The sequence below is a fragment of the Nerophis lumbriciformis genome, linkage group LG34 (genome assembly GCF_033978685.3).
Source record: "Nerophis lumbriciformis linkage group LG34, RoL_Nlum_v2.1, whole genome shotgun sequence".
NCBI lineage: Eukaryota > Metazoa > Chordata > Actinopteri > Syngnathiformes > Syngnathidae > Nerophis > Nerophis lumbriciformis.
The window spans coordinates 22,406,959-22,421,688 of record NC_084581.2 but is presented as its reverse complement, the minus strand read 5'-3'; the positions used below and the strand labels follow the sequence as shown (position 1 = coordinate 22,421,688).

At 40.6% G+C, this 14,730-nt stretch overlaps 2 protein-coding genes across 7 annotated transcripts in view; both read left to right on the top strand.

Annotated features, from left to right (window-relative positions):
- ppp1r13bb (protein phosphatase 1, regulatory subunit 13Bb) overlaps nt 1-11,087 on the top strand; it is a 41,263-nt gene extending 30,176 nt beyond the window's left edge. For all 5 annotated transcript variants that reach the window (XM_061929893.1, XM_061929891.1, XM_061929890.1 and 2 more), the window contains 7 exons: nt 10-472; nt 3,577-4,370; nt 5,218-5,349; nt 5,415-5,548; nt 5,630-5,796; nt 9,628-9,827; nt 9,906-11,087. In XM_061929893.1, coding sequence (XP_061785877.1) covers nt 10-472; nt 3,577-4,370; nt 5,218-5,349; nt 5,415-5,548; nt 5,630-5,796; nt 9,628-9,827; nt 9,906-9,947 — 1,932 coding nt within the window. In that variant the 3' untranslated portion in view covers nt 9,948-11,087. The remainder of the gene's footprint in view (nt 1-9; nt 473-3,576; nt 4,371-5,217; nt 5,350-5,414; nt 5,549-5,629; nt 5,797-9,627; nt 9,828-9,905) is intronic.
- Nucleotides 11,088-11,611: 524 nt separating this feature from the next.
- The window catches only part of LOC133576457 (disheveled-associated activator of morphogenesis 1-like), a 105,438-nt gene continuing 102,319 nt past the window's right edge, over nt 11,612-14,730 (top strand). For both annotated transcript variants that reach the window (XM_072912236.1, XM_061929689.1), the window contains exon 1: nt 11,612-11,755. The gene's annotated coding sequence lies outside the window, so the exon portion shown is untranslated. The remainder of the gene's footprint in view (nt 11,756-14,730) is intronic.

Genomic DNA, 14,730 nt, shown 5'->3' with positions numbered 1-14,730 from the left:
TGTTTTCAGGTGCTTGATTCCAAAAAGACCGTGTCGTCCCCTTCCATATCCAAACCCCAACCACCACCCTATGGCTTCCACCTCATTTCTGCCAACTCTGCCAGCTCTCTGGAGCGTCGCAAGGATGCGCCGCCACCGCTGCCGCCGCCTCGCCCACTAACAAACCCCCCTGCGCCCGCTTGGCCCCGAGTGCCCTCATCCACAGGCTCGTCCTCGCAGCAGATCCAGCAGCGGATCTCGGTGCCGCCGAGTCCCACCTTCCAGCCTCACGTACTGCTCTTCCCGCCCGGCATGAGCGAGCGGCTGGACCCCCCACCCGCTGTAGCGGTGCGTCCCTTCATCCCAGACAGAGGATCTCGGCCACAGTCACCCAGAAAGGGTCCGGCGACCATGAACTCCAGTTCCATCTATCACATGTACCTCCAGCAGGCAGCGCCAAAGAGTCAGCCCCTAAAACCTGCTCTTAAAGCAGGTAAGATCTTCTTCTTCCTTCCTCTTTCAGCAATTATTTATTCTTAAAGGATAATACTGTAAATATGGATATACTATAGAGTACTCAAAGTAAAGTTTGTCGACCAATAGGGATGTAAATCTCACGGTAGGATATGATCACGGTATTAAGCCCACAGTACGATATTATTGTGACATACAGTACAGGCCAAAAGTTTGGACACACCTTCTCATTCAATGGGTTTTCTTTATTTTCATGACTATTTACATTGTAGATTGTCACTGAAGGCATCAAAACTATGAATGAACACATGTGGAGTTATGTACTTAACAAAAAAATGTGAAATAACTGAAAACAAGTTTAATATTCTAGTTTCTTCAAAATAACCACCCTTTGCTCTGATTACTGTTTTGCACACTCTTGGCATTCTTTCGATGACCTTCAAGAGGTAGTCACCTGAAAGGGTTTTCACTTCACAAGTGTCGTAGTTTTGATGTCTTCAGTGACAATCTGCAATGTAAATAGTCATGAAAATAAAGAAAACTCATTGAAATAAGGTGTGTCCAAACTTTTGGCCTGTACTGTATGTCCAAAAAAAAGACTTAATGTAATAGTGTGTAAAATAATGGCAATAAACACGCTTACTGTAATTGAACACAAACATAATGCTCAAATGTTCCAATCATATTATTACTCCAAACAAGTATATATATGTATTTTAAATACGCTTTCAGTTCAGTGTCTTTAAACTGACAATATAAACATCCATTGTAACAAATGTAAAACAATAATGTTCACATAAGTATTTTTCAACTTTTAACTTCAGAGAAACGGTGTCCTCTGTAGTGGACATCTTATATCACTGTGGAGAATGCTGATACTCTGAAAAGTTAACTGTCAATTTAACGTTCAGTAATGTCAATACCTCACCAGCTGATGCTTGTCCTCGTTGGCATGAGATATATTTTCCGGGTGACGGTTTATCAATTAGCTTCTTATATTACTTGTGTTCCCCGCAGTGCAGTGTCGCCAAACTTTTTTTTGTTCGCGATGCCGCCTGCCGCATTTCCTTCTTAAAACATGGAGAACAAGTCTCTTTAAACCACGAGTTGATTTAATCTTATTAAAAAAAGTGGGTTTGAAAAATCACAACTTCTGACCGACTTTATGTGTCGTCTTGGAAACACTCCAGACGAAGGTGGTGGCATTGCCTTGCAGTACAGTATATGCAGACCGAAAAGGTTGTGTTTTAGCCAGGGTTTCTTTGTCTGTTAGCAACATAACTCAAAAAGTTATGAATAGATTTTGATGAAATCTTCATGAAATGTCTGAAAAAAAGGATCTTTTCTCTCTCTTTTACAACCTCCTAAACAAGGACCTTGCACAATTGCTCTACGCAGAGAATTTTATGGAGATCAGCCAATTCAAAAGTGCCAACAAAAAACTACACTGACCAAGTTTTCATTTTATACCATTGTATACCAAAACAGTGGCAGAGGGGTTAGTGCGTCTGCCTCACAATACGAAGGTCCTGAGTAGTCGTGAGTTCAATCCCGGGCTCGGGATCTTTCTGTGTGGAGTTTGCATGTTCTCCCCGTGACTGCGTGGGTTCCCTCCGGGTACTCCGGCTTCCTCCCACCTCCAAAGACATGCACCTGGGGATAAGTTGATTGGCAACACTAAATTGGCCCTAGTGTGTGATTGTGAGTGTGAATGTTGTCTGTCTATCTGTGTTGGCCCTGCGATGAGGTGGCGACTTGTCCAGGGTGTACCCCGCCTTCCGCCCGATTGTAGCTGAGATAGGCTCCAGCGCCCCCCGCGACCCCGAAGGGAATAAGCGTTAGAAAATGGATGGATGGATGGATGTATACCAAAATTTTGGTACCGGTACCAAAATGTATTTTGATACTTTTCTAAATAAAGAGGACCACAAAAAAATGGCATTATTGGCTTTATTTTAACAATCTTAGGGTACATTTAACATATGTTTCTTATTGCAATGGAAGAACAATTTTATACTTAAATAAAATAGTAAGCATACTAGACAAATTGTCTTTTAGCAGTAAGTAAACAAACAAAGGCTCCTAATTAGTCTGCTGATGTATGAAGTAACATATTGTGTCATTTCTCATTCTATTATTTTGTCAAAATTATAAAAGACAAGCTGTAAAAATTGATTATTATTCCATTTGTTCATTTACTGTTAATATCGGGTTATTTTCCATTTCAACATGTTGTATTTACTCTTCTGTTAAAATGTAATATTCACTTATTCTTCTGTTTGATACTTTACATTAGTTTTGGATGATACTACAAATGTAGGTATCGATCTAATACAAATTAGTTACAGGGTCATACATTGGTCATAATTTAAGTTCTTATGTGTTCAGGGACATATTTCCTGAGTTTATGAATATAATATGAATTCAAAAAGAAAAAAGATTTTGTGAGGATAAAAAATATTGACGTAATCATAGTAGTATCGACTAGATACGCTCTTGGTACCATTACAGTGGATGTCAGATGTAAATCCACCCATTGCATTTGTTTACATTGTGACGCCGGTGAGCTATCGTATCCTCCTACGGTGTGTAGTGAAGCATGTTTAGCTATTCCTCGTCCTGCAGGGATGATACTTGTAAAAAAAACTCACTTTATTTGTCGCCATGGTGACGAGACGACAACGCGCCGTCATACCCGTTAAAAAAAAAAAAAAATGGTGAAACCGGTACTTTTTAAACATAGTGTAGTACCGTTTTTGATTCATTAGTATCGTGATACTTTACTAGTACCGGTATACCTTACAATTCTAGTCGGACGTCACAATTTTATTGTGATGATTTTCATACCGAAATACCGCGATATCTGTAATAACGTAACACCCCTATCCGCTGAAATTTACTCCTATTTTTGTTTAAATAGCTGGGAACACAAGTGAGTAGTTAGACAATGTGCTGCACAGGGGTGGTAATGTCATGATCTGGAGCTGCATGGGTGCTGGGAAGTTATGTGTCATTTAGGAAACCTAAATTCTCACACCTGGCATTGTGAAGCAGAGCATGATGATAGTGTATATTTTGGCAAGGAGTCATATTGATGCTAACCTATCTTACTTTTTAATCCAGTATATGGGAAGCCCGTCCTCCCTCCCAGTTCGACACCTCCCTCACCTCTACCTTTTGTTCCGCCCGGTGGAGCCTTCCCGTTGCTCCAAGGACCACCAGCCGGCGAGGATATGCTTGATGGTGACCTGGAGGATCACGAAGGGTTATGCCACATGGAGCCATCAGCCCCCCCTCCCAGCGTAGAGAACATCCCACGACCACTCAGCCCAACTAAGCTAACGCCCATGGTACACTCGCCCCTGCGCTACCAAAGTGACGCTGACCTCGAGGTGCTTCGTAAGAAGCTGGCCAATGCTCCGAGGCCCCTGAAAAAGCGCAGCTCCATCACAGAACCAGAGGGCCCAAGTGGGCCTAACATCCAGAAACTGCTCTATCAAAGATTCAACACTCTCGCAGGAGGCATAGAGGGAAGTGTAGGAACTGGGGGAGGTAATGGTGCAGGGACTGGGACACCATTTTATCAGCCTGCAACTCCTCCAGGCTATTTGGGTGGTGACTCAGCTGCAGACAGTGACAATGGCAACCTTCCCCCCGACACTCTCCCTCCGCCACCACCGCCGCCTGATGCAGAGGAGCTGGGCTCAGAGGCTGAGTCTACTGACGCCAACGACAACCAGCCGCTACCTCCGCCACCAGAGGGTCTCGCAGACACCGCTGATTCAGAAGGAGCGGACGACGACGACGACGAAGACGACAACAACAACAACGTGGGAAGCTCAGAGGCCTTGCTGCCCAGTCCGGTGCCAGAGGTCAGCTCACCGGAGGAGAGTGGCACTGTGATGACACAACCCTCTGTGAGTGCACTGTCAAAACATCATGGCATGTTCTCTGAGAGATTCTGGGGATACTTTGTGCTATTCACTTTGATTTTTAGGACACTTGAACAAACAATTGCTGAAATATGCCCAAATCTGGTCATCTTTAAAACATTTTGTGGAGATAACAGATCTTGGTTCCTTTAGATTTGCCCAAAATGACAACGTTGCACAAAAAACAACACGTTTGCTCCACAGGACAAATAAATGTTCCATTGTAAATCATTTTTGACCCAACTTATGACTTATTTATCTTAACACATACTAATGCAATCATGTATGTTTGGACTCCCATTTGGAGAATCCATAGAAAATAAGTGTTAATTTTACAAGAAAAATTGTAATTTTACAAAGAATGTGTCATAATTGTTATGAGGGTGTAGTCATATTACAATAATAAAATTATCCATTTGTGTTAAAACATTTTTTATCCCTATAGTACTGTATTAATTAATTAATACTGTAGTATATTGTATCTTGGTAATATTATTACATGATTTTTCTAAAAAAAACATGTAAAAATAATACAGTATATATAATAGTTTTACAGCATTTTTTTAGAAAGCTTGTATTTTTGGAGTGGTACTTTTTGTTTTAAAAACAATACTATATGGTAATCTAAGCCTTTTAAAGGATTAAAAAAAGTAATTGTTTAATGTCTGAAAAGGATATCAAGCTGAAGTAGTTTAGAAATAATAACTTTTTTACAGCAGTTTTTGCGGAGCTAACAGTATTAGTCATTTTTGTCAAATGTCAGGGAACTGTATTGATCTTTAAAAAAAACAAAAAAAAACTGCAAAACCCTTGTTTCTTGCCTCTTGTGCAGCGCACAAATCTGAAGAAGCCAGAGTCCGAGCGCACTGGTCACGGCTTCAGGGTGAAGTTCAACCCTTTGGCTCTCCTGCTGGACGCCTCACTGGAAGGAGAGTTTGACCTTGTCCAGAGAATTATCTACGAGGTGTGTTAAAGCAATGATTCATTCTCACATTGTGGATCTTAAGCATTGGTCCTTCTCATTTGCAGGTGGAAAATCCCAGCACGCCCAACGACGAAGGCATCACGCCCCTGCATAACGCCGTGTGCGCCGGGCATCACCACATCGTCAAGTTCTTGCTGGATTTTGGTGTGAACGTCAATGCAGCGGACAGCGATGGATGGTCTGTTCAAACACCCAAACTTGTTCTTCACCACTGTGTGTTTTACACTTTCTTTTAAACGTAACACATTTGTGCAAGCAGGACTCCGCTCCACTGCGCCGCCTCGTGCAACAGCGTCCACCTCTGCAAGTTGCTGGTGGAGTCGGGTGCCGCCATCTTTGCCAGCACCATTAGCGATGTGGAGACGGCCGCCGATAAGTGTGAGGAGATGGAAGAGGGCTACATCCAGTGCTCACAGTTCCTATATGGTAACTACTAGGAATTTGAATCTTTGGGCGCCACACGATTCGATTCTATTATTGGGGGTAATGATTCAATTCAGGATCAATTCTCCATTGAAACTGATTCTCGTTTAAAAAATCAAGCTTTTTTAAATAAAATTGGGTGCCCGTTTTATGATTAAATACATCCCTCCATTAAATAGACAAACACTCTAATACATTTTTATGTAGGTTAAAAGAAAACATTTTTTTAAAACAAAATTCTACCCAAACATTTAATAAAGTCAAATACAAATAAGGCAAGAGAAGTATCCAGCACGTTTCTTTTTTAAAGTAAATCTGAACAGCAGACATGGACATCTATATAAGCAATACGATTTGTCTGAGTGGCTGGACAGAATGTTTTTTTTCAAATCGATTTTTTGATTAAGAATCGTTACAAATAAGAATCGCGATTCATTAAATTATTTTTTTTGACACCCCTCGTAACTACCAGCATTATCATACCTTAATGACACATTTAATTCAAGCTGTTTGATGCTGTAGAATCACGTACAATCCAGAATATGTTATGCACAGAAATACACATTCATAACAATTTACCAACTTATTTTTACACTTGCAAGACTGCTAAGAATATCAGGAATTTAGTCTACTTTGCATTTGCAATGTCGCTCATATTGAGTGTTTTGGTGCTTTTACATTTATAACAATAACCTCGCTGATTTTTGCACTTGTGTGACTTAAAAAAAGCAAGTCTACTGCTAAAGCTAGGAGAGTGCTTTTTATTTTTATTTTTATTATGTTGCTATTAAATAAAGCCTCTTCAGTGACAGACTATTTCAATTACCATCATTTCCTACTGGAGAAATTAGCTTCAAATCAAATTTAGAATTTTAGATGTTTTACTGTGTAGTTGACAAAACTCAATTTAAGTGGGTACCGAAAGTATTCAGACCCATTTAAAATGTTCAATAATTTTATTTCTCATTAATGTACACTCAGCACCCCATCTTGACAGAAAAAACAAATGTAGATTATTTTTTTTTTGCAAATTTTTTAAAAATAAAAAAACTCAAAAATCATATGTACCGGTACTGTACATAAGTAGGGATGGGATGTTTCCGGTTCCGATTCCACTTTTCATTCTGCTTACCTATTCGGTTCTTTATCAGTTTTCTTATCGATTCTTATTTGGAAAAAAGATAACAAAAAGGTGGATTAGTGTCAAATGTGTTTAGTTTAGCGCTAACATGACCTCAAAAAGCCAACAATGAGGTTTTAAGAGGCACTTAGTATAGCAAAACTATTTTGAAAATAAATACAATTCTGTAGAATTTAACAAAATAAAACATGTGGAGATTACACAAGAATGTAACATTTTATAACATTTTTAAAACTTTCAAGAATCTTTGTCATCTGCCTAAAAAATATACCGTGCAAAGGTTTGTTTAAATTTACAAGTTGAAACAATGACGTAGGCTCATAAAATGCAACACAAGATATATCAAGCCCTCTTTTGATATAATGTTGATTATGGCTTACAGTTTATGAAAACCTTGAATTGAAAATCCCAGAAAATGTGGGGTCTTCAAAAACTTAAATCATGATCATAATTATGAATAAAGGCTTAACATGTGTCACTTTGCATGTAATGACTTTATATCACATATTAGTTTTACATTTGAAGTTAAATTGCTGACATGAATGGACTTTTACACATTATTCTAATTTTATGAGTTCCACCTGTATAATATATTGACTGAGTGAAAATGTTGTTGGAGGAAAACATGCAACTTTTCTCTGACTACAATTGAACATTCACCAACTGAAGGGGCATCAATGTGGCAAGCTTTTTACCACAAACTTAGTCACTGCTGGGTGACATTCATCGTTCCTGGCCGAGTGGTACTCTTCCCTGCCGTGGTGAAAGCTTGCGGCAGACGTGACCTGGAGCTATTACTGCCCGTCTCCAAACCAGTCAGAATATGTCTGCTCATGCTCACCTAAATGAGAAGGCATTAATTTCAATTTAACAGGTAATAGTGCTAACATTATATGTGGTATTAGTAGCTGTTGTATTTACTTCAGATGACTGCTGCTGCCTGGGATGAGATCAGCGCGGTTCAAAAACGTTACATTATTTTATAGTTATTGCATGCCGTATGGTCAAATGTTTCAGCACATTTCTCTCATGTCCTCTTGATGAAATGACCATCTTGGAATTATTACAAGTAGTGGTATATTTTCATGTAAATTGTCGGCAAACTTCAGAGAGCTTCTTCCACCTGGGCACCGCCATGTTGCTGTCTGATGTTACTACGCATGTTGTGTGATGATATCATCCTCACCGGAAGAACCGTTAGGGGAATCATTTGAAAAAATGGCAAGCAAGTCCAAGGAATTGATACACTCGGAGAACCTGTATTCGATTGTCATCCCTATGCATAAATATTCAGGCCTTTTTGCTCACTACTTTGTTGATGCACCTTTGGCAGCAATTACAGCCTCAAGTCTTTTTGAATATGATGCCACAAGCTCGGCACACCTGTCTTTGGGCAGTTTCGCCCATTCCTCTTTGCAGCACCTGTCAAGGTTGGATGGACAGCGTTAGTTTTCATCCAGGATGTCTCTGTACATTGCTGCATTCATATTCTCCTCTATCCTGACTTAGTCTCTCAGTTCCTGCCGCTGAAAACCATCCCCACAGCATGATGCTGCCACCACCATGCTTCACTGTAGGGATGGTATTGGCCTGGTGATGAGCGGTGCCTGGTTTCCTCCAAACATGATGCCTGGTATTCACACCAAACTGTGTCTCATCAAACCAGAGAATGTTATTTCTCTTAGTCTCAGAGGTTTTTAGGTGCATTTTGGCAAACTTTTTACTAAGAATTGTCTTCCGTCTGGCCTCTACACCATACAGGCCTGATTGGTGGTTTGCTGCAGAGATGGTTTTCCTTCTGTAAGGTTCTCCTCTCTCCACAGAGGAATGCTGTAGCTCTGACAGAGTGATTATTAGGTTCTCCCTAACTAGACTAAGATGAATGCAGCAATGTACAGACATCCTGGATGAAAACCAACACTTCCCATCCAACCTAATGAAGCTTTAGAGGTGCCGCAAAGAGTTATGGGTGAAACTGCCCAAATATAGGTGTGCCAAACTTGTGGCATCGCATTCAAAAAGATGAGAGGCTGTGATTGCTGCCAAAGGTGCATCAACAAAGTACTGAGCAAAGGCTGTGAATACTTATGTTCATGTTCTTTTTGAGTGTATTATTTTCAAAACATTTGCAAAAATATGTAAATTTTTGTTTTTTGTGTTGAGATGGTGTGTACATTATTGAGAATTAAAAGGATTTTTTTTAATTTTAGCAAATGGCCACAATGAAACAAAAGAGTGACTAATTTGAAGGGGTCTCAATACTTTCTGTACCCACTCTGAATCCTGATAACAAAATCAAATATGAAAATATTATGTCAAATATCCAATTAGAACAAAATATGCAGGGCTAGAAGCTGTAATGCCAAACCGATTTTAATCCAGATCTGATCCAGATAGTTTAAGATGATTGACTGCGTGGTTTCCCTCCAGGTTCTGGTACCTGGGGATAGGCTGATTGGCCACACTAAATTGGCCCTAAAGTGTGAATGGTTGTCTATCTGTTGGCCCTGTGATGAGGTGGCAGCTTGTCCAGGGTGTACACTGTCTTCCGCCCAAGTGCAGCTGGCATAGGCTCCAGCCTCCCCGCGACCCCCCCCACCCAAAAAAAAGGACAAACGGCCGAAAATGGATAGATGGAAGATTTAAAGCTGAAAAGATGTCTTTAATTGCTGAATGTTTTTTCCCCTGCCCAGGCGTTCAGGAAAAGATGGGTGTCATGAACAAGGGCACGGTGTACGCCCTGTGGGTGTATGAAGCTCAAAACCAGGACGAGCTGTCCTTCGGCGAGGGGGACGCCATCACCATCCTGCGGCGACAAGACGACAGCGAAACTGAGTGGTGGTGGGCGCAGCTGGAGGACACAGAGGGCTACGTGCCTCGGAACCTTCTGGGGGTATTTGAAAAAAATTATTATAACTTTGTCTCTTTCCCATTGTAATAGACTCCTAAATCATATCGCCTATTTTTGCAGCTCTACCCTCGGATCAAACCTCGCCAGCGCTCCCTGGCGTAGCATCCACAGCTGGTGGAGGGACAAGACCAAGAGCAGAGAACAAAAAAAAGCCTCAAGAACCAACTTCGTCTTCTGGCGGCCATACATATATTTATTTAAACACACACACGATAGACACTCTAAATGCGAAAAATCCCCTAAATCCTTCCATCCCATTGGCTCCTTCAGTAGACACTACACCGCTGTAACTTCTCCAAACCTTTTTCTTTTTCTTCCACATGGTCACACATGTTGCTGATGGGACATGTATTTGTAGTTGTTTTTTTGTCTTATTATTTAAAACTGACCCGCTAGAATGAACCCAAATGTTTGCTTTTAACCACCAAAAAATGCAATAGATTTGACATATTTTATTATGTTTTGGGGGGGATGGGATACGCTGTAGGAAAAGCTCTTTTTAGTTTTAGAGAGCACATCACAACAAAAGCGTGTCATGCACAGAATGATTTGACTGATTGTCCCGAGTTGCATTTCGTAAGGATTCTGTCAATTCAGCATTGTTTTCTCCAAATATGCTGCTATGGTTATTGTTGAAATGTTTTTGATGGCCAGTTAAAACCACTTGAACATTGATTCGGAATGAAAATGTGGATATTTTATTTTTATTTTGAATGAACTCACACTCAAATAGGTGATCATTTTCTTTACTTCACATAGTGATTACCCAGTTTGTTTTCACAACTTCTGAAGCCTTTAAATCTCAGGACCAACACGGTGCTGCTGACACTGTTCCACCATTGTGTTCCTATTTTCATGCTCACGTGGCTCGAGCAACAAACCAAACACAGCTGATGTAAGTTATTTTTCACGAGAATGGAACAGTTAAGACGTTAAAGGCACCGTCTGGTTAATTACTCCTTCCAAGTTATCACCAATCCCATCCAGGTACAACACTGTACATGAAACATGATCTGCAGTCCATCAGTGTGTTTTGAACCGGAGTGAGTGAGTATAATGCAAAGTGTGCAACAGGCCCACTGAAATATGTACAAAGTGTGCAACAGGCCCATTGAAATCTGTACATAGTGTGAGGAGGATGCTATCTTTTGTTTGCTGTATGGACAGATGGGCTTTCTCTATGATGTTGTACTCACACACACACACAAATCTGTAAATGTCAACAATAAATCCTAAATCTATAGCATGAGTCTTAAGTGTTTGTGTTAAAATACTGAAGTTCACTTTTATGCCGTTTGGGGTCACCAAAGCATTTTCGTGTGATGTGTTCAAGAACGTAACGTGTCTAATCTGCTGCAACGTTACTAATAGTGTGTTGCTATAAGCTTTATTAGCAAGTATGTGCGAGGCATAAAGAGAATCAAAAAATATGATATGCCAGATATAAATTGCATTGAAAAGTAATACGTACTAGAATTAACACTAAAATACTACAGTGTAATCAGAAATTATTCCTAATGTACTATTAATCAAAGTTTACCTATATACTCATTAATCACAAGTGCAAATGTAAATACAACGTAATGGGACCCAGTTTTCTTTAAAACAAATAAGTATAATTCATTCAGTACTGTAGTTTGTTGCTAATAATGTGTCACTAAACATGGATATGTTAAACGTCAACAGTGTATAGTGGACTTCCGGTATCATACATACGGTATTACTATTGGTTTCCCTGGCCCATGCGCAGTGAGTGTTGGAGTAAAGCGATGACGTCACGCGCGGGTCCGACCAACAGCCAGTCGTTTAAAACCATCTCGCTGCTGCCGCCTTAGACCGCAGTCTCGCAACCACTCTTGTCTTACTTCTTCCCACCAGCCCAGGAAAAGGAGCATGTCCATCACCACCAGGTAAGACAACCCCCTTTCATTTCATTTCTTGTCGCCAACGGCGAAGGCAAAAAAAAAAGAAAGCTGGGCAGTGTTTGGTCGCTCGAGGGTGACGTCAACAGTCAACACAAGTTGTCATCTAAGCTAGCTTCTTTGACACAAAGTAAAAGTCAAAACAAATGGGTCACACTTAATGTATTAACTGCAATGACTGTTTTTTTTTTTAATGGTATAAGTTGTCTCTTTGTGGGGGAAACTGTACTGAAAGTGAAGCTTGAAAGAATGCTACTGAAAGGACAATAACCGTCAAAAGCATCCACTATCCAGGTCTGACAGTGAATGCATCATCCGCCATGTTTGTTTTTATACAATATAAACATAAGTGTAATGATACTTGCACTGTATTTTGATGTCATCTGTATGTACTGCAAATGCAATGCTTTATTGCATTTGGGTGCACCTGTTGCTGATGATATGTGTTGGGAAAGCTGTTCTAATGGCACAATTGTCTTCAGGGTGTCCAAAGTGTGACCCATAGGCCATTTGCCGCCCGGAACTCCATTTGAATTGGCCCACAGCATATTCTATACATACACGGAAGCATAGGCGCCGATCTACATTTCTGCCAGTGGGGGCTCGAACGGGCGGTAAATCTGACGCTACTTTTCTCTACACTACACTACACTAACCAATAACTAATAACCCCTTAAACAAATAATTATTTAGCCTAAGCCCCGTTTCAGCCACACTAAACTATCGTTGAAGGTCCCCCTCTTCGGGCAATTTTTTACACGGGTAAGTGCGCCGTGTATTTCTTGACTCTCCGTCTCTTAGCTTTGTATGGACTCATTGATCGATTACAAACTGAGTTCGGAGAGGAAGTGACGCCAGAAAGACCGCGCCCCACACAGGAAGTGACGTCAGAAAGAACGCGCCACAGCCAGCTTGATAATAAAGCGGTTTCGTAAATTCGGAGGTAAACACTTGAAATATGGAGGCGAGTCATCCAGACATGCCCGTGTTTCTCATTCCGTCTGTACAGACGCTTGTGGAAATCACACATGAATACCTTAAGAGAAAGCGATTGCAGCTATTTGGGATACAACACTTCTCAGACGGCAAGAGAACTTTCCAATGTCCAGCTCAGTTGTGATTCTTTTTTTTTTTTTTTTTTTTTTTTTTTTTTTAAATGTCCTGTCCAGCTTCTCAGGCAAATCATATAGTTGATGTAGATGCCCATGTCGGCTGTTCAGATTTACTTTACAAAAGAGAAGTGTAGGATACTTCTCTTGTTGCCTTATTTGTATTTGACTTTATTAAATGTATTTATATTATCATTTAGTGCAGCCGGGCCGGAGCAGGAGGGGATAGAAAGAGAAAAAAAAAGAAGACAGAGGGGGAAATTGTGGGGACAAGAGGGGGATTAGACAGAGAGACAAAAACAACAACAGCAAACAACAACAACAACAACAATAGAGCAACATCAGCAAATATGACATGTACAAATATGATGGTAAAAGTAATAGCAAATAAGCAGTTAGCGAAAAATAAAAAATAATACAGAAATGACAATGAGCATTATTACACTACAAATGGATCAATACAAATACCAATAGAAATAGCGCTATTGATAATGAACAATACCAATAATTTACCTTTATTATCAACAATACAGTTGTTTAAATGCAACAATACATATACGTAATGATAACTTGAGAAATGAAAGAATGCAGAAAAATGGAGGGGGAGAAAGAGAAGCAACCTACATTAACCTTGTAGATTGTTATAGTCACAATAGGTTAAGCTTTGCTTTGCTCAGCTGTGATTCTACTTACCAAAAAACTTTGTCCATTTGTCGAAGGAGAGACAACGAGAATGCGGGCTACCGTGGATGTGTTTAAAAAAAAAAAAAAAGGTAGCGTGTGCTTTGTATTACCTGGCGTCGAGGGAAGACTACGGAAAACGGCGAATGCTTTTGGACTGACAAAGCAAACTGTATCAGTTATTGTCCGCCATGTATGTCGCGGACTCAACGCCCAGGTCCAGAGTATGTAAAGTCACCAAAAACGTATGGACAATGAAGGTGAAGGCAAAAGAGTGAGGAGTGTCCTGACCAGATATCTAGATCCCTAGATTGATTGTTGGCAAATGTTCTTTGTCACATTGTGTACTTTCGTGTCCAATAAAGATTTGATTAATTTATGATGCTCAGGTGTGATTCACTACAATAGGGCCCCACAGCACACTGGATTCCAGTGAATTGAAATACAACAACACTGGATATTGTTCAGATAAGTTCAATTTACTTGCACACAAAGCAACACTGGAGGTGACTATGACGTGCGCATTTTCCGCGCATGTGTATTAGGTCGCGTTGCGCCGGCTGACGGAGTCGTCGAGGGGGTCTTGAACGACCATTGTGTGTGTGGACAAGGATAAGGTTAGGTGGGATTCACCCTGGATAACCTTAGCCGGTTTAGTGTAGAAGGGGCCTGAGCGTGCGTGTTTTTGCCTGGTGGTGAGAAAGAATTTGCCATCAATCCCACGTGGGTGCTCGGGCCCCGAAGCACCCACGGGATCGGCGCCTATGCACAGAAGCATCCCTTTGCAGTTCTGCATCGGCGTTTAGTGCGTGTCGTGCAGTTCTCTGCTGTAACATTGTTATTGCAAGTCCAGAATCGGAGGAGGCATTCTCAATGACGGTCTGTAAGCTCTCTGAACAACTTGTATACATGCACAAAATGATGCAAAAAAAAAATCACAGCCATTTTTTGGCCCCTGCTGCTGCGTCGTGAGGTTCGATTTGTTTTTAGAGTTGATACAAGAGAAGTCATTTCAGTAGCAACGCACTCTTGACAAAACAGTAACTTTTGCTGCATGCTTTGAATGGGAAAACATTGAGTCATTAAATGTAAGCTTACAAAATTGACGGCCAATAATCCAAAATAAACCTTAACAAAAAGCTTTGTGTTATAGTTCAAGCAATTTAGTGTTCC